Raw genomic sequence first — 19,377 nt, forward strand, 5'->3', positions numbered from 1 at the left:
TTGTAGCTAACCTTTTCCAAAACTACTCTCTAGCTATTGGCCACTGCTGATCTGGTTTCTGTCACTATAGGTTCACTTTTTGCATCTGGCTGCTTTGAGATTCATTCACCTTGTTTGTAACAGTAACCTGGTCCTTTTGATTGCTGGGTAATATTCCATTGAAAAGATACACAGAATTTCTTTATCCATTCACCAGTGGGTAGGTTTTTAGATTGTTTCTAGGTTTTGGCAATTACGTTTATTTAGACCTAGGATTGCTGGGTCATATGGTCATAAGTGTATGCTTCGTTTTATGAAAAACTACTAAACTGTTTAAGTTATTTCACCATTTTGCTTTGTCTCCAACAGTGTATTGAGTTTGAGTTGTTCCACATCCTCATTAGCACTTGGTATTGTCAGTTTTTATTTTTTAAAATTTCTGCCTTTCTAATAATGTGGTTTAATTTGAATTGTCTTAATTACTAATATTAAACATTTTTATGCACTTACTTGCCATTTGTGTATATTCTTTGGTGAAGTACCTTTTCAAATCTTTTGCCCATTTAAAAAATTGGTTTGTTTTCCTGTTATTGATTTTGAGGGTTCTTCTATATTATAATACAAATCCTGTATCTGATATGTGTTTTGCAAATATTTCCTCAGTCTTATTTTTATTTTTTTATTTTCTTAACAAAGGCAATTCAATTTTGAAAGTCTTTAATAGAAAAATTCTAAAAGGTGTTAAAATTATTTTAATCCATAAAAGTAGGTGATCATAAAGTGATCTTTATCTCTGACAGCAGAAATTATATTATTTTTATATTTTTTAAGATTTGAAGCAGGCATATTCTTTAACCTTTCTGAGTTGTTAGAAGAATCATATATTTAATATATTCAAGTAATCTCACACAAGGGCTTTATAAATTGATAATTTTTATTCATTAAGTTTTTTGGTTTTGAACTCAAAATCCTCCTGTCTCAGCCTCCCAAGCTGCTGGGATTCTAGGCATGCACCACCGCACCCAGCACAAGTTGATCACTTTTCTCTGTAGAATTTATTTTTAAGTGTCAATATGGTGGTTGTGGTAGCTATCCTTGTAAGGATTCAAAGACTGCAAAGAAGCAAGATTTGGATTCCTTTCACTGGAAAGCACTGAGCCATCGTGCTTGAAATACCAAGGAAGATGCCAGATAGCACAGAGCCAGTTTATACAGCTGCCCTAAACTGTTCACTGTAGAAATGTTGCACAAGATATTAGAAGGCTGTCCTTTGCGACATCTAGTTGGATTCTAGAAGTGCTAAAACATGTGGTGTCATAAAAATATCTGTGGAGCAGAGTCTGATTAAAATGGCGCACGTATTGTCTTGGTCCCATTTTTGCAGAGGGAAGAACAGCGTCTTCTTGGATATGTGGCTATTATTTTTGTTTTAAAAATGAAATCGTGCACTTTTTCAAAAGTTATATTTAATTGAATGTTGCAACATGATCTTGTTTTTACCTTCAACAGCAAAATGTTCCCATCCCATGAGAGCATCATTATATATTAGACTTTAATATTCACACTTTTATTAAAAAGTATTTTAGGGGCTGGGGAGATAGCTCAGTCGGTAGAGTGCTTGCCTTGTAAGCACAAGGCCCTGGGTTCAATCCCCAGCACCCAAAAAAAAAAAAAAAAAAAAAAAAAAAAAGTATTTTAAAGCTACATATGGTGGATGATGGTGCATGCCTATAATTCCATCTACTTGGGAGGAAGGCTGAGGCAGGAAGATCATCAAGTTCAAGGCAAACCTGGTCTCTAGTGAGACCCTTTTTCAAAATTAAAATGAGAAGGACTGTGGGTATAGTTTATGGTGGAGCACTTACCTAGCATGTGTGATGACTTGGGTTCAGTCCCCAGTACTGAAAAAAAAGAAAGAAAAAAAATATTCATTTTGCATGTGAATAATCTTAGGAATCTTCAGAATTATATGGTTTTGTGCTTGTAGACAAAGCATCTGTAAGGATACCCATAACATATGGCAATGGTTGTCTATGGGTATTCATAATAGTGGATGGTTTTCTCCATATTTCAGTTCTTAAAAAAGCAATGAATATAGGTTACTTTTGTGATTGTAGAAACTGTAGAGAGAAAAAGATGACTTGCTCAAAGATGTGGAATAGTGTCAGAAATTAAACTCTTAATAAGCTTTGGCTAGAAATTTGATGATGAGAGAGTCCTTTCCTTCAGATTTGTTCCAGTGGAGGCATTTTTCAAAATTAATTTTAGTTTTTTACTTTTGGTCATACTGTAGACATCTGTTAGCTGGAAATTGGCCTGAAATTTATGGTTGATTACTAGAGACCCTGGAAAAGTCACTGGGAAAGGATTAGTGTTTCGTCATTATCAGCATGTTTTTTGAGTTTAAGGACACTGTCACCATTTTCTCCTTCTAGAGAATTCCATGTTCCCTAGAACCTGTATGTAATACAGTGACTTTTTAATCTGCTAGGTAATATTTGAGATATAATCAGCAACATGGCAGTAGCAGTACAGTTTTATCTAACACAAATAACAGGGTTTATTCAAATTAAGATAACACCGGGCCAGTCACAGAATAAAAAATGAAATAATTCTGTGGCAGAAGGCCCAGACCCTGAGAGGATGCTATGACAGAGTCTGCAGTGGTACACGCTAGGCCATCTGCAGACAGGTTAGGTTCCCTTAGCAAGCGTTTTACAGGGATTTTAAAAGGTGCCTTGTTGAAACATGATCTTTTCTTTGCATTAGTGAATTTTACGGGGTAAAAAGATGAGAGTTTAACCACTGGGGAGATTTGTCAGTTTTAATTAAACAATTGGACACTTTAAATCTTAGTGTTGAAATCAGTGATTGCTGATATTTGAGCATTCAGGTTTGAACTCTTTTATTTCTGATCTCTGGTAAAGGTTGAGAGTATTATGCTGTGTAGGTACGAAATGCAGACCCATGCTCTGTCCTCGTTGGTGTATCTTGAGCTCTAACTATAAAGAAATCTGTTATGAAAACAAATTTGTATAGAAAAGGTGCCCGCTACAAAAATTCTAAGCAAAAATTCTAGTTTCTACCCCAGCATTATCATTAAATTGCTTGAAGCCATCCTAATCTTTTTGAGAATGGAGTCTATGGGTTCTGTCTTTCCTCATTCTTCTAAAAATTTACTATAAAAATGTAATTTCTCTTTATTGAAGAGTGCATGACTGTCAATCACTGGGCTTGAACTTTTTTTTTTTTTTTTTAAATCAAGCATATGATCTTGAAAGGCTCTTCCAGCCTGACCTCTTTTAGCTCCTGGAGTTTCCTTTAGTATTTAGGAACAGTTGTTTTGCTGTAGTTCTTCTGCAGCATTTATAATTTCTCTTTTGTAAAAGTAATTTTTTTTCTGGGAAGGTCACCAAAGCAGTGTGATGCTGGGCCTCCTCGGTCCTATCTCTTCCACTGAAGTCATGTGGTAGTGAAATAAGTTAATGTCTACTACAGGGGATCTTATTATATGTGACTTGACATTTTATGATCTTTACAGCAATCTACAATGTTCAGTTACTACTGCCTCTGCTTTACAGATGAAGAAGTCAGGGCTCAGGAGAGATGAACAGAAATCCAAAGTTCACACTGGTACTAGTGAATCCATGCCTGTCTGGCTCTAAAGTCTGTACAGATTGTGCAAGTCCAGCTCTCTTGAAATTGCCCTTCAGAGTTGTTTATAAGTTGGTAGTGCTCTGACCTTGAATGATTTTTTTGTTGTTGTGTTTTCTGTTATATTTATTTCTTGGTAGGAATCCAGAAAGGCGAATTACTGAGTTTAATTACTAATGTTGCCAGTGAGATCACATTGCTTATGTGAATTTGAAGGTACTGATTTGTAGGAGCATCTTCCAGCCGAAAATTTCCTAAGCAACTTTCTTTTACTTGTGTGTTTTAATAACTTATGTGGCTCCTGAGTCTCCTGTATTTGTAATTACTGGCATAGAGCTTCCATTTGTGAATTGTTACGGTTTAACTCATCACTCCCAGCATCCTTTCTAACCTTTTATTTATGAAGTCTGAGTACCTTGGATTCTCTTGTGGTGTTGGTGATGTCAGGTCTAGAATTTACTCTTAAGACTGTCTGTAGATTGTTTATCGCCATTAGCCCTCATTATTTTAAATGAGTACCCACCCACCTTATACTCTGTAACCACATGTTTCCAGAGCTTCTCTGGAGATAATATCTTGTAGCATACCACCCCCCACAACACACACCTATTTTTTAGTTTATTCATAAATGTTTTGTAATTGAAACCCAGAAGGTATGAAGGGAAACATCTACAGTGAAGTAACCTCTTTGAATATATGAAATGTAGAAAATATTGGAAATAAGTATTGCTTCCAAATCTGAAGCTTTGAAACAAAATTTGTATGTTCAACATGTATTAGTTTGTAAATATGGAATCCACTAATTGCACTTAGAGCTCACAGCAAAACTACCTGTTATGTCTTGTTACTCTGAAGGGAAAAAAATGAGAATTACATATGTGTAAGTGGGTTTTTAAAAACTGGAATGCAGAGAACGGTGTGGCATAAATGGTCTCTAATTATGTGTCTTTTTCTGGTGAGGCAATTAATCAGTTCTCTCCAGACCTTTTTCCTGATGAAGCAGTTAATCAGTTTTTCTGATACCTGAACTGAGGTGTGCCAAGCTTAGAGAAAACTATGGAGTGCCTCATTTTGTAAAGCAATAAATTATTGTTGAATTTTTTTCCTTTCCTTTATTGGAATGACTAATAAGCACCAATATTGTGTGATATTTTGCAGAATCACTGTTTGCTCATATCAGATTATTGCTTTGTCTCTCAATATAATTAAAAATTTTGTTGTATACTTAAGAATGATTTTATTGGTTAAGGCCAAATGTGTTTCCAGCAGGAGTGACTCAGTAGTTTTATAAAGGAAAACTAATAGTCTTTACATTTTATATTCTGATAAATTGTTCAGAAATATTCTATAAAATGAACTTCATCTATTTCATCAGAAAGGGTGTGCCCCTCTGAAAAAACTACAGAAAAAGGTGAATCATAAAAGAATGTAATGTCAGGCCAGAAAGCCAGCTAAGCCATTGGCTCAGCCCCTTCATTTTACAGATGAGCAAACTGAGTCCCAGGAACCTACCATGGTCGAGTGTTCAGTGGTAGGAGCTGATCCTGCTTTTTCTCATCCTTATTTTGCTATTTCTCCTGTATCTTGTCCAAGTATTTGTGAGAAATAGATTCCTTTCCCCTTCTCTAGATTTTGCTGGCTAAAATAATATTGGGGCCTGCTATTTAAAAATAACAAGTCCTGCTGGGTATGGTGGGGCATGTCTATAATTCCAGCAGCTCCAGAGGCTGAGGCAGGAGGATCCCAAGTTCAAAGCCAGCCTCAGCAACTTAGTGAGACTCTAAGCAACTTAGCAAGACCTTGTCTCAAAATAGAAAATAAAAAGGACTGAGAATGTGGCTCAGTGGTTAAGTAACCTGGGTTCAATCACTGGTACCCAAACAAACGAACAAACAAAACCTGGAGAAGCATATTAATTTTGGTTTTCTTTTAAGTTATCTTTGTAGAACTTGAGTTGTTTTCAAGGATATGAAATTTTGGAATGCTTGTGGATCTGTGTGGTCAGAAGATTCATCTAAAGGGAAGTTCTTGCTCAGAGAAATTTTATGAACTTTGGTTCATTAATTAGTAAAAACAAATGCCCCCCTCTCTCTCTTTCTCTCTCCCCCCTCTCTCTTTCTCTTTCTCTTCTCATCTGTCAAGCAAAAAGTGTACTTCCTGAGATTCATTGATGATTATGCCACCGTCTTGGGGGCGCTATTCCTTCTGATTTTTTTTTTTTTTTTTTTTTTTTTTTTTTTTGGTGTTAAGGTTTTGACTCAGGACTTTGTACGCATTCTACCACTGATTAAGCTTTTACTTTATATCTTGTCTACCCCTGAAGAGAATCCTAGGATTTGAAAAAAAAAGAAAAAGAAGACTCTTAATTTGCAGTTAAGATCATGGTCCTTGGAGTTCTCATTTCCTGTAATATCACTGTTGAACAACTCTGGGGAGGTTATTTTACTGCAGTAAGCCTCAGTTTCCCCATTGACAAAGTGAGATTTTTTGTGCAGTCTTATCTTGGAGCATTGATTCCGTGTTACTGGCTACTGCTCCTGCTGAGTTTGCTCCTGTGCTGTTCCTGTTATTACCAAGCCAAGAAGTTTTCCAGACCTGCTTTGGGAAAGGATAGTAATAAGGGAGGCAAATTCCACTTCTGAATTTTATTGAGAGGAATGATGGTAAAATGGGATTTATTTGTTGAAGTACTGAAGCTTTTTCGATCTCAAAAAGATTTTACTTGCCAGGCACAGTGGCTCACCTGCCTGCAATCCCAGTGACTCAGGAGGCTGAGTCAGGAGGATCACAAGTTCAAAGCCAGCCTCAGCAATTCAGTGAGACCCTGTCTCAAAATAAAATATAAAAAAGGACTGGGGATATTTCTCAGTGGTTAAGCACTGCTGGGTTCAATCTCTGGTACAAAGAAAAAAAAAAGAAAAGAAAGATTTTACCTGACCAAATTGATGAAAACAAATATATTACTGTTGTTAGCTGACTTCTGCCTCCTTTTATCAATGCATATAATCTAGTAATGGAAATGTTCCACATTTAAACTTTCATGGTGATTTCTGCAAAAGAGAGACCTGAGGCTCAACCACAGGTCAGACCCCAGATAAGAGGCAGAGGAAGCTCAAGAAGGCTGCTAAGCTGACCCAGTACATTCTGTGACCTTCCCTTATGAGACTGCTTTAACCTGTCTTTCATGGTCTTGATATGAGGTGGCATATGCAAGAGAAAGTCAGTTCAAAAGCAGCTGCCAAGGAGGAGAGGGATGGTTAATAAAGTATTTTTTAGCTCTTTCACCTAGTTAATAACAAAGTTATATTGTTGAGCGAGTTCTCTTCTTTCTGCTGACGCTCTGAGGGAAAACTGGAAGTGAACTGCATACCTATCATGTATGCACTTGTCTTTAGCCTGCATCTGTTCATAGGCTAAAAATGAAATCCACTTATAACTCTTACCTGGAGGTCTTTTATAGGTTTTAAAGAAAATGTAACTGAGAAACAACTAGGACTTTTTTTTTTTTTTTTTTTTTTAAAGTCCCTGACAGTAAATCCAGACGCTACTGAGGCCTGCAACTCTATTAGATCAAGTCCTACAGTGTCTATTTGCTAATTTTGATCAGGTCCAATATTTCGAATACCAGAGCACTGGGAAGCCACACTGACCCACTTGTAGCTTGAGACAGTTTTTTCCTAAGAACATTTAAAGGGAAGTATTCCAGTATCTGGATATTTTTCTAAATTATAATTTAGACAAATTATACTGAAATTATAATGAAATACTTAACTTTCTATGTTTTCTGAGCATGGTATTCTAAAGCCGAATTATGAGCATTCCTTACATCTTCTATGCTCATTTTTTTTTATTTTGCTTGTTTACAAAATTTCAGCACAGAATTAGTTTTCTATTAAATTAAACATTTTAACCACCTAGTTAACAATATTCTTAACTTTATGTTTTTCAGGGATATCAGTATGAACAACATTACGCAATTACCAGAGGATGCATTTAAGAACTTTCCTTTTCTAGAAGAGCTGTAAGTATTATTCTGAGGAATGTTTTTGAATATGTTCATCCCTATTCTCTTTGAGACCTTTCATTACAGAGGTAGCCTAATATTTTCTGCTGGAAACATTCAAATAGCTTAGTTTCAGTGGGCTTTTTACAAAGGAAATCATATTTTTCTAGGGGGAAACAAACTTGATTTTTTTAAAGCAGTATAATTACTGAAGTTATTTTTAAAAACCAGAACCAAAAACTGCTACTTCCATAGGACCTTTTTGGCTGCAATTATTATAACCATGAGTGCTGCAGTGACACAAGTTAATTACAGTGTTATCCTGAGATAACAAGGCTGCCGCATAATTACCTTTGCTGCCAAAGGCGTTGCTGTATGGGTAACAGAACCATAAAAAAATAACAAAAAGTGTTTCAGGGTCATGATGCAACAGACAGCTCTGACAGCATGTGAGAAGAGAGCAGGAAACTGATTATAGAGCCCCTTGGACATTTGCAGGTGACCTTTGAGGGTAGGGTTGAAGGCATGGGACACTGGCCAGGTCTCTAAGTGTACCTTTAAGTAGGTTTCTGAACTTGTCAGTTATACCTCACATTTTTGATTTAACAGTTTGCATTGTGGAAAAAAAAGTTTTTGGTTTGTTTTAATCTCCATTTTGCTGCTTTCTGAACATGTTTTTGAAGTCAGTAATTAAAATACATACTTCTGATTTTCAAAAAATTGGAAAGTATGTATTATACTTTAAGAATCCTGATGAAAAGGGCTAGGAATATAGCTCAGTTGGTAGAGTGCTTGCCTTACATGCACAAGGTCCTGGGTTCAATCCCCAGCACATGTCCCCCGCCCCAAAGGAATCCTAGTGAATAAACTAAATCAGACTTGGATCAAATTAATGTAGTTTTTTAGAGACCAAGTTAATGAAGGTAGTAAGGTGACAGTTTGATACTAGGAACATCAAGAAGGTGTAGCCCTGAAGGAATCTAAATTCATATTCAGATTGCATCACACAGTCCCACTATTGAGTATCAGATCCAAGTCAGTGTATGTCTCCTGTCTTATCTCAGCCTCTCCCCTAGAACACAGAATATGAATCAAATAAGAAACATAGGTTGTACTCTGTTTCTCACAGAATATTGAAATAGCAGTTAAAGATTTTAGAAAGTTAAGAATTTTTTTTCTTCCTACACTACTTAGTTGAACATAATGCTTCCAGAGCAAAAATTGAAGAGAGATTATTTGTCACTTACAGGTTTGTGAGCTGGGTCAGATTACTTAGCCTGTCTCTGTTGAATTTCTTTGTTTATAAGGTTGAATGATAATAATAATCCCTCCCTTATAGTATTCTGGTGAAGACGGAATGAATTAAGGTATGTTAATTGTTTAGGACAAAACACGATACAGAGTGTTGTATAAATGCTAGCTAATATTTATTTTACCATTTTAGAAATGCATGGGAGAAAAAGCAGTGGAATACATATGAAATGTCATCTTTGACATTCTATATTTTTTCCTATAGTGAACATTAATTACTTTGTAATAATGTTATTCTTGGTTAAATTTTTAAATTGAGTTAAAAAGCAGTGACCTGTCATTTGAAGCCTACACTTTCACCTCCTAATCAAGCTTTAGGATGCTTTCCCTCTTCTATTCTATTTCACATATAGTTTTAGGCTTTAGGATTAGTCTCTCATTACAGAAGTAATTATGTAATGAAAGGGCACTAACAATTGGTTATTTAGCCATTGTACAAATTCTGTGGGATGTGTGATGGACCAGACAGGGAATAGAGAAGTTCCCCTCTTTCTGGATGGGGTCCACTGTGTGCAGACCACCTTCATTGATACCTTTGATTGCCAGTTATCCTTTAAGGGATTTATAGTGGAGAGCTGGGTATGGAGTCAAATCTGGCTAATCTCTGCTTTGTGAAGTTCACATCTTGGATTTCATAAGATCTCAAATGACCAAGCATATGTCAACCTCATGAATTCTGTCAATTGAGGCTTTTAATTGGAACCAAATTGAGTTGGATTACTAGGTCTTTGTAGGTAGGTCATGTTCTCTCTGTATCCTATCACAGTAAAAAAGTCCATCAAACCAAGGTAGTACACCTTCTCCAAATATGGTATGGAATTTCCAAAATAAATTTAGTTAGGAAAGCTAAGTGATATTTAAAAAAAAAAAAAAATCCAAAATAATTTTTAGTACTCTGGCAATACTTTTAGGCATTCAAAAGAATTTATTTTCCATATTAATATACACATGGTAAAAGTCTGGTTTTTTCTTTATAAAACAATGTAGTTGATTCTGACATTCCCAAATGTCATGCCATGACTATTGTAAAATTTCATAAAACAACATAACCATTTGTTCAGAAGTCATCTGGAAGTCATTTAAGAGTGATTGTGAAGATGAATGCCCTGAGAAGTGAGTGATTTGCTGAGGGCTTTTTTCCATGTTAGTTAATGAGGTGTTCTTTATAAAATGTGACTGAGTTTGGACAAAATTTGATATAGGGATCTAGAATGCTTAGAGTACTGGGTGAAATCACTTTCTAGCAATATATAAGAAACATTTATAGATATCTATACACTTATTCTTTCAACAAACAGTGAATCCTACTCTCTGCCAGGTCTTGTGGTAGGTACCATGGATACAGACACAAGCATGGTTCTATCTGAAGAGTTGACAACCTCCCTAGAATGGCATTGTCCAATATCATGGCCCCTGGTTGCATATAGCTATTTAAATTTAGATAATTAAGATTAAATAAAATTAAAAATACAGTTCCACCAAGCTGGGTGTGTTGGTACATGCCTGTAATCCCAGCACCTGGAGAGACAGGAGGATCACAAATTCAAGGCCAACCTCAGCAATTTAGTAAGTCCTTAAGCAACTTAGAGAGACCCTATCTCAAAAAAAAAAAATAAATAAATAAATAAAAATAAAAAATAAAAAAACAATTAACAAGGGCTGAGGATGTACCTCAATGGTAAAGTACCCCTGTGTTAAATCTCTAGTTCAAATAAACACAAAAAAAACAAGAAACAGCTCCTTCGTTTAACTAGCCACATTTTGCAAGGTTTTGTTTTCTGTTTTTGTTTTGTGGTTCTAAGGGATGGAATCCAGGGCCTTGCATGTTCTAGGCAAGCATTCTGCCAGTCAGTCACATCTCTACCTCCAAACTAGTCACATTTCAAGCACTCAATAGCTCTCTGTGGTTAGGGGCTACTGTATTAGCACCAGTATAGATAATTTCCATCACTGCAGAAAATTCTGTGGGATAACCTTGATCTAATGTTAAGGGTGAGATGAAATTAACACTTGGGCCATCATGGTGAGGAGGTGTTGCAGGGTAAGCAGAACCTAAAGCACTGTTTACTTGAGACTTTAGGATTTGAGAAAGGCTTCCCAGAATAACTTCCACTGAGTCTTGCATATTCGTAGGAATTAGGAATTAGCCAGATGAGCGTGGCATAAGGCTGCCCTGGAAAGAGCTCCATAGCATGTGCAAAGGCATGGAGGTAGCAGTATAAGGACATGTGAAGTGGCTTATTATGGCAGGACCTACAGGCAAATCTAGAGAAGTGTCAGGAGATGAGGCAGATCATGAAGGAGCTTTTGACGCTGAGGAGTTTAAACTCTGTCCTGAAGGAATTTAATTTGATAGGATGAGACTAGAATTTTTGTCTTGAATGACTGAGTGCCATTTACTGAGACTGGGAACACAGAGAGCCAATCTGTTTGGAGTGCAAAGAATTCAATTTTATGAAGACATGGTGGTTAGTAGTAAGTGTATCGAGCTTTACCACGCACAGAAGTACACTCTCACAACCATGAGGAAAGCCACTTTTACAAAGAGAGCCGAACTCCTCCCAGCTCATGTGCCGGATATTCGTTTTGCGGAGACAACACTGAGGGAAGTACATTTATTTTCAGGGATGAGTATTTATTCTTAGGGAAATAGTTCATCCAGATTTTTCAATCGATGTTACATGTATTAGAAATATTGTTGTCTGTTTCATTTTCACATTTTACTTATGTTTGAAAGTTTTAGAGTTCACATTGTTCCCCGTGATTTCCCCCCTCCCCCCACTGCCTTGCCTTCTCTCACTGGGAATATAAAAACAATAGATTCTGGCAGTAAATGCAATACATGCAAAGTTCTAAAGTGTTGGGAAAGTCTCTGGATTTTTGTTCCTTGTTTTGCTAGTCTTTAAAATGAGACTCCTCAGAGGACTACTATAAAGGGAGTGTGGAATGATATGTGCAAAAATGCTTTGTGACCATAGAGGGTCATGTCCATGTGAGGGAAGGGAAGTTTCACTAATTATCACAAACCTGGCTATCTTTCCTCCTTTTAAAAGATTTGGAGGAGAGGTGGTTTTGCCTGGAGGTAGGAATTGGAGTAGGTCAATATAGGTATCTCTTATGCCAATTTAAAAGGAAAACCAGGATTTTTGGAAGACATTCATCACTTTGCACTGGCAAGATGTGTTGCCTGATACACTGGGACCACAAGTGTTTTGGGCTCTCCTTTAGACTTGTAAGGGCATTGGTAACCATTTGGGGCATGGCTAAAATCTCCTTGTAAAAGCGATTTAGTCAGAGGAAGGAATACCAACCTCTTTTCCTTAGGTTGTCCTGAAAAGCCCTGTAGATAATACTAGGATGTGGCAACAGCAGTAGAAGCCATCATCAGCTTTGGCACTCGGTCAGTTATTGTTTAATATGCTCTATGACGGGATAATTCCATTTATTTCAAAACATAATTTGACTTTGGAAGACTTCACAATGCTAAAGTGAAACTTAGGTCCCTGAGTACAGATTCAAGATTATTTGTCATGTGGGGTTATCTTCAGGACAGTTCTAAGCAGCTTAAAAGGAAGCTAGTAAATAATTTGAACATGGAGGTTGTTTTTGCTTTTGTGGTGCTGGGGATTGGACCTAGGGCTCTCCTTATGCTAGTCAAGTGCTTTACCACTGAGCCACATCCTTAGTCCTGAACAGGGAGGTTTAAAATCACATACAAGCTGTATGATCACAGAGAGGGTTTTCACTTCTCTAAAACCTCCATCTTCTCATCTGTAAATCCCTAATAATAAAGCCTATGTCATAGGAGCCTTGTGAGCATTAATTGAGTACTATGTAAGTTTTTAGCATATGAAGTACATAATAAACTCTTAATAAATGTTGACTGCCCTTATTGTTACTATTTTACCCTAAAATAATTTCTCTTTGCCAGGTTTGAACAATGTTAACTCTTTGCATTAATTAGTTCAGGTTAAGACTATGAAAAAAATAGTTTTATAAATTTAAAATTAATTATTGTCATATAGCCTTACTGGGTCAATTTAGAGCTGAAGAAAGTAGCTGACTAATGTTCTCTTCTAATATTGTACCCCAAAGGAATTACCTTTTTCTTCCAAACTAGTTTGACTCACTTAACATTTACTCCCTTGATGAAACCTTCTAGATGAACTTCTATTGACTTCAGTAATTTCTCAGAAAAAGTAAAATAGTTCCTCAGTTGTCCTGGTGATGCTTGATAGTTAAAAGTATTCTTTGGAAGCGTTCTCTGGTTCCGCTTTATGCCCTCTGGTAGGGTGACTGGTATTGGGCATCTCCGCCCTTGCTGTTGGGATGTGCATAATGAGCTCATGAAGGGATATTCCTTGTCTGATTCACTCATTTCCTGTAATCAGCTATTTAGGGAGCTCTCGGAGCAGAGTAAGGGCAAAAAGGGAGAAATTGAAAGGCAGCTTGTACTAACTGGGTGCTGCATAGACCTTTCTAAAACATTGTTTTGTTGGTTTGGTTTTAGCCCATAAAACTCCTTAAGTTGCCCTTATTCCCATTTTACTGATGAGGAGACTGAGTTTTTCCTCACTAAAGTTAAATTGCTTGCCCAAGGTCATAGAGCTCATTAGTAACGGGGCCTTGTGTTCACCCTAGTCTGACTGTGCTCCTATGCATGTAGAGGTTGAGGAAAGACTAACTAGATCATTCATTAATTTGACAAACCTGTCAGGTAAAGCACTGTGTTCAGTGCTGAATTAAATGAGGTTCTTGCCTTCAAGGGAGAGGAACAGTATATTCCAGCTAAGGGAGTTCAAAGGAGACGGGAAATTACTTCTAGCAAGAAAGATTAAAGAAGACCTCATCAAAGAGTTGGCATTTCTGGAGAGCCTTGAGGGGTGGTAGAAGTTATTCATGAGGAAATGTGCAAAGATGTGCAAAGGGGCATGAGCAAAGATAGGGAGACAGACTGGATAGTAAAAATATTGTTTGGTTGCTGCATTGAATCCTTGAAAGCAAGCTATGGGAAACAACTGGAATGGAATTAGGGCCCAACTGAGGACCTTTCTAGGAAAAGTAATGGAGTTTCAACTCTTGAGTGACTGTTGAAGTTTTTTGAGGTAGGGGATAACCTGATCAGATATGACCTTCAGTAAATGCAATCTCATACCATACAGCTTGGAACTGAAAGAGGTCCAGCTGATAGATGAAGAAGCTAATGACAATAGTCCAGGTGAGAATTATGAGACTCTGAATTAGGGCAGATGAGAGGCAGTGAGCAGGAGGAAAGAATGCAAAAGGATATATGGAAACAGAATTGAGAGCATATTTCAATTGGGATGTTAGGGGAGACCTCCCTAATACTTAAAGACTGCTAGGAATTTAGTGAAGCTCTGACAAAATTAGACAACACAGAAAGAGAAACTGTAACAGAAAAGAAGATACCAAATGTGGTTTCAAGTAGATTTGCTAAGTTTGAGTGCGATATGGACAGGGACTTCTGGAAATTGAGGAGTGGAATTCAGAAGAGAGATTCATGAACATAGATTATAGAATTAAATACCATGGGTTTGGGAGTCTTTTATTTTGAGGTGATTACTGGAAACATTAAATTGAAAAAGCTTGCCAAGGGAGAGAGAGTAGAAGAAAAGGGACGAAGGCCAAAGACAGCTCCTTGGGAAGCACTTGAATCAGGGTGTGGGAAGGAGACCAAGTGCCAGAGAACTAGAGCAGAACTCTGCCCCAGGAGCTGTGGGAGAAGAGCTTTGTTTTACAGAGAACTGAGGGATTCACAATGACATGCTGGAGAGAGATGCCCAAGACCGGGCATTGAAAAAAAAGGTCTTGATTTCTTTAAATAGTTTTAGGATCATTTTAGTAGGGTTGTGTGAGTGACTTGAGGTGGGGGGAAGACATTTTCAAGAAACAGACATTTAAGGACTGTTTTTTGGAGAGTGGATAAAACTTTAGGAATCCACTGAATTTAAGAGACAGAAACCTAGCTGATGCATAATAGAGGATTTCTTATTTCTTGTAGAACTGTAAAGTCCAGAGGTGGAGTTGACTTCAAATGATACTGGATGCAGTGGTTACCGAAGATGACTGGGGGAAGGGTGGAGGGGAGGGGATCTGAGTGGAACCTGGGTTCCTTCCTCCTCAGGGGATCTATTTTATGCTTTACATGCAAAGAATTGCTTTGTACCACCATATTGGTCTCAATCTTGTTTACATAAAAGAAATCAAACATTAAAAAAAATACTAGTTTTAATTTAAAAATGTAATAGTCATTTATTTCTAATTTGAGCATGTTTCTTTTTGGTTTTAAAGAAATCTGTTGTTAGTATTATTATTCATGGTACATACATATCTTCCTGTTCAGTACCAATTTATTCATATCTTAAAAAATAAAAGTAAAGCAAGAGAAAAGGACGCGCGTGCATACACACACACATACACACACACAACAGGGGAGTTTTCTCATGCTCTTCATTTCTTAGCTTTGATTATATCTACTTCGATTGTCTCTTTGCGTTATTCCCTTCTGTTGCAAATAGCCTGTCTTCTTACAGTGAGAAACATAATATTTATTAGTACCAAGTGCATCTTGACCCAAAATCCATACCTTAAGTATTCCTCACTGCTTTTAGCAGAGAACTCCTTGGTGGACTTGTGTTGGCCAAGTTTGCCTCCTCTGCCTGTCCTTGACCACTCTTTGTAGGATAGTGGTGGTATAACCTGGGTTGTGGATTCATCTCCAATAGGACTACTCAGACTGGAGAGATGGTTTCCCAAAGAAAGCAAAAGAAAGGAGAAAGAAGACATGTTGGGCAGAAAAAAAGCCCACTAGAGTCTATTGGCTGTGCACGGCTGTGGAAAATATTTGTTAAATTGAGTCAATCTGAAATGAACCAAGAATTATTGAAGAATAGTTAGGTTTCATTAAAAAGCCTAGATAATACCAATTGTGAATAGTGGTACCCAGCTGGATCCGTAATTTTGTCTTATAGTGCTTAACTCAATAGTGGATATAAAAGATGTGATGTACTCAGAATTTAGGCTTGATAAATCAGAATTTAATAAGGGACTAGGGAAAATCAAGCAGGAGAATCAAGCAGTTCATCGTTAAAAGTTTTTGACATGGTATTCAGAAAGTGTAGAAAGGCAAATAAAAGCACAGTTTGTTGGTTCAGTTATTTATTTAATCAAGTCTGATTATTTGTTCTTTTGGCTGAATGTAATTGTTTTTTACAAGTTAATGAAAATGTGCTTGATTTTCTACTAGCATGATTAAATTTTCCAGCAAGGAAATAGGCCAAGTCATTTTTTTTTCATATATTGTCTATTCTTACTCAGGCCATGCTTATTCCACCCAGTATTTTATATTTGACTTAGGGTTTGTTCATAGTTTTTGTTTGTTACTACTTATTAGTTTAGGCTGTTTATATGTTTCATAGAAAATCATGTTGGAGATGATGCAAGAAATGTTTGTATCACAGACATACTTGCTTTAAAAAATAATAAAATGCAAAAGTACCTAATAAAAGCTCAGCTTTTTTTTCAGTATTATAAAGTTAATGGATGCTTAGTTTTTAAAATCTGGATGTATAGAAGAGTAATCACCCCTCCTCTCACCACTGAGAGAGAACCAAGGGAGGCATTTTATATCCAGACATTCTGAGTACGTGTGCAATTTCTTTTAAAAATAGAATCTTCTCACATATACCACTTATGGTTTATTTGTCATATTATAATGTTTCCATATTGATAAATCTAAGTTTTACCATTATTTAGTGAGTATGTAGTATTTTATCATTTGGATGTTTCACATTTTACATAACCAATTTCTTACTGATCAAGTATTTGTTTATTATTATATGCTTGATCTTAGTCAAAAGGCTGAGAATCAATGTTTATTTTGCATATATAAACAGCACTTTTACAAATATTCTTAACCTACTAGTCTTTGTGTATTTAAAGTACTATCTTACATTGTGTAGCTTTTGTTACAGCCCCATGTGTTTTTCTCCTAAATTCTTTCGTTAGGATTAGATTTGACTTTTTATGATGGAAAATTCCAAATAACAGTGACTTAAACACATAAAGCTTTGTTTTATTTGCATATATATGAAGTCTGCAGCCTGGTGACCAGGAGCTACTATTGTGTGTCACAAAGTCAGCAGAGATGTAGATCCTTATATTCTCTACTCTGCAGTTCTTTTATGTATAATTTCCATGTCCAGATCATTGGATGACTGTCCATTGCAGCTGCAGCCATCCAAACCCAATTCTTAGCAGTAGGAGGGATAGAGGAGAGAAGAAAGGGGGAGCTGAGTCATGAGAAGGAAGGATATTTGAGCAGACTCAGGTCTTCAAGGAAGGCGTGAATGAGTGGTCAGTAGGTAACTGATGGTGTGTGCCATATTCTCTTTATACTGTTCATATCTCACCCATTTTATACAGTCCATTTTAAGCTCTCCTTGGTCTTTCTTTTCGAAACTCATCTTGTAGTCTCATTGGATTCTTTGCCTTGTTATTTTGTGCCCCATTGTGGACTTGGCTTCTTAAGTCTGTTGACTTCTCTAAAGGCATGGCCTATTGTCATATTTCTGTATGACCTTGAGTGACAATAACCACATTTTTGAACTTGAAATAGAAGGAGGGCTTAAGCCAAAGCTGTGACATATCATTTCATTTTGAATTTATCAATCAAGACACCTAATCAGCCTATATAAAACGTAAATTACATGGAAGTTTATGATTAATGGATTATCCTTATTTAGGAGAAGGGAACTGGGTGTGTTCACTCATACCTTTAATCCCAGTGACTCTGGAGGCTGTGGCAGGAGGATTGTAAGTTCCAAGCCAGCCTCAGCAATTTAGTGAGATTGTCTCAAAGTAGAACATTTAAAAAAGGGAGGGGGGCCACAGGGGATGTGGCAGAACTGTGGCACTTGGCCTTTGGTAGAAGCTCAATAAATATTTGTTGGTTGATGTTAGCTGTAAAGTTTTTTAAAGCTGTGACATATCATTTCCTCCTATGGGTGGATATTGCATGTGCTTAACTGCCAGAGGGAAATGATTAGACTGTTAGGATGACTTTGCTCAGGAATTTTAACTATTGCCAGGGTTTTTATTGATTTACTTCTAAAATAAAGTCTTCTATGGGTAACTGTAACAGGAAATGGGAGACACAAAGGTCAGTTGGTACAGGTGGAACTAAAGTTTCTTTGATTTAAATAAAACTCTTTAATATGTAGAAGAGTTCTAGATGGCCTGTATAGCAAGTTTTGGCAGGGACATACTTTTGTTAAGCATTATTAGTTTTTTGTGCATTTAAATAAAAATATATAATATGGTATATATATGAAATAATTTTCCCCTTCTCTGCAAAGAAAGATTACCTTGAAAACATTAGAAATTTCCATGATAGAGGTTTGTTAATACATGTATATTTTTAAAACATATTCAATTTTCACATATACTTTCCCAAGAGTTGTATGGAGATGAAAAGTTTTCCTTGGTATGTGAAGAAATGGGGTAAGAAAGATGTTGCTAGTTGATCCAAGTCCACTTTGATCTGCTATATCTGATGAGATTTCACTCTGGTAGGAAGACTATCCAAAGGGAACTAGGATGGACACTATTTAGTTTTTGGCCTTCTTTATTCACTAAGAAAATAACCATATCCTTTGATCCTCTTAAAATCAGTGGTAGAAAAAATAACACAAAACAATGTTGTTCTACTTCTAGAACTTACATTATTTTATTTATAAGATTTACATTATTTCCTGCACGGTAAAACTTTGTGCAAGGCACATAGAATACAGAAACTTACATTCCTTTTTCCTTACTTATTAAAAACCAACCAACCAAACAAACAAACAAGAAAAACTCAAACCAACACACACACGAAGAATGGGTGGTGATAAGCTTGCCAGGCCATAGCAACAGGGTTGTTTTAAGGGTCATTGTAATAGGATAATGAAAAAATGCAAGTGCTAAGCAAATATTCGCATTTATATTATCGGTACTAATACAAATATCCCTAACGGGGAAGCAGTATACCTCTTGAGGTCTTTATTTTTTGGCATAGTTCTGAGTACACAGTAGACCTTCCCATCTAAATTAGCATATGACTTAGGATTTATAATAGAAGTATGTATTGTTGTGCCTTTTGCTTTTTAAAACTGAAATTTTGGATCCTGCTGATTTCAAAATATATTTAGCAAAAGAATGTCACTCACCTCCTGTTAAATGCTTTCCTATAGCTCTACTTGTCAGGTTCAGTTTTGAACTGGAACTGCCTTCTCCAAGAGAAGTGTCATGGCTGGTGGTTGTGCCTGTTACGCTTTGCAGGTAGCATGACGCTGTGCCGATCCACCCACTTGAGGGAATTTAATGGCATCACAGGAGAGGCAGCCCAGACGTGTTTGGGTATGATCTAT

At 36.6% G+C, this 19,377-nt stretch overlaps 1 protein-coding gene across 1 annotated transcript in view; it reads left to right on the top strand.

The window, feature by feature from the left end:
• The window catches only part of LGR4 (leucine rich repeat containing G protein-coupled receptor 4), a gene marked incomplete at its 5' end in the record, with an annotated part of 91,513 nt that overhangs the window by 40,269 nt on the left and 31,867 nt on the right, over positions 1-19,377 (top strand). Inside the window, one exon of the mRNA XM_079101894.1 lies at positions 7,583-7,654. Within this exon, the coding sequence (XP_078958020.1) occupies positions 7,583-7,654 (72 nt within the window). The remainder of the gene's footprint in view (positions 1-7,582; positions 7,655-19,377) is intronic.

This window comes from Sciurus vulgaris (assembly GCF_902686455.1).
Source record: "Sciurus vulgaris genome assembly, chromosome: 11".
Classification (NCBI taxonomy): Eukaryota; Metazoa; Chordata; class Mammalia; order Rodentia; family Sciuridae; genus Sciurus; species Sciurus vulgaris.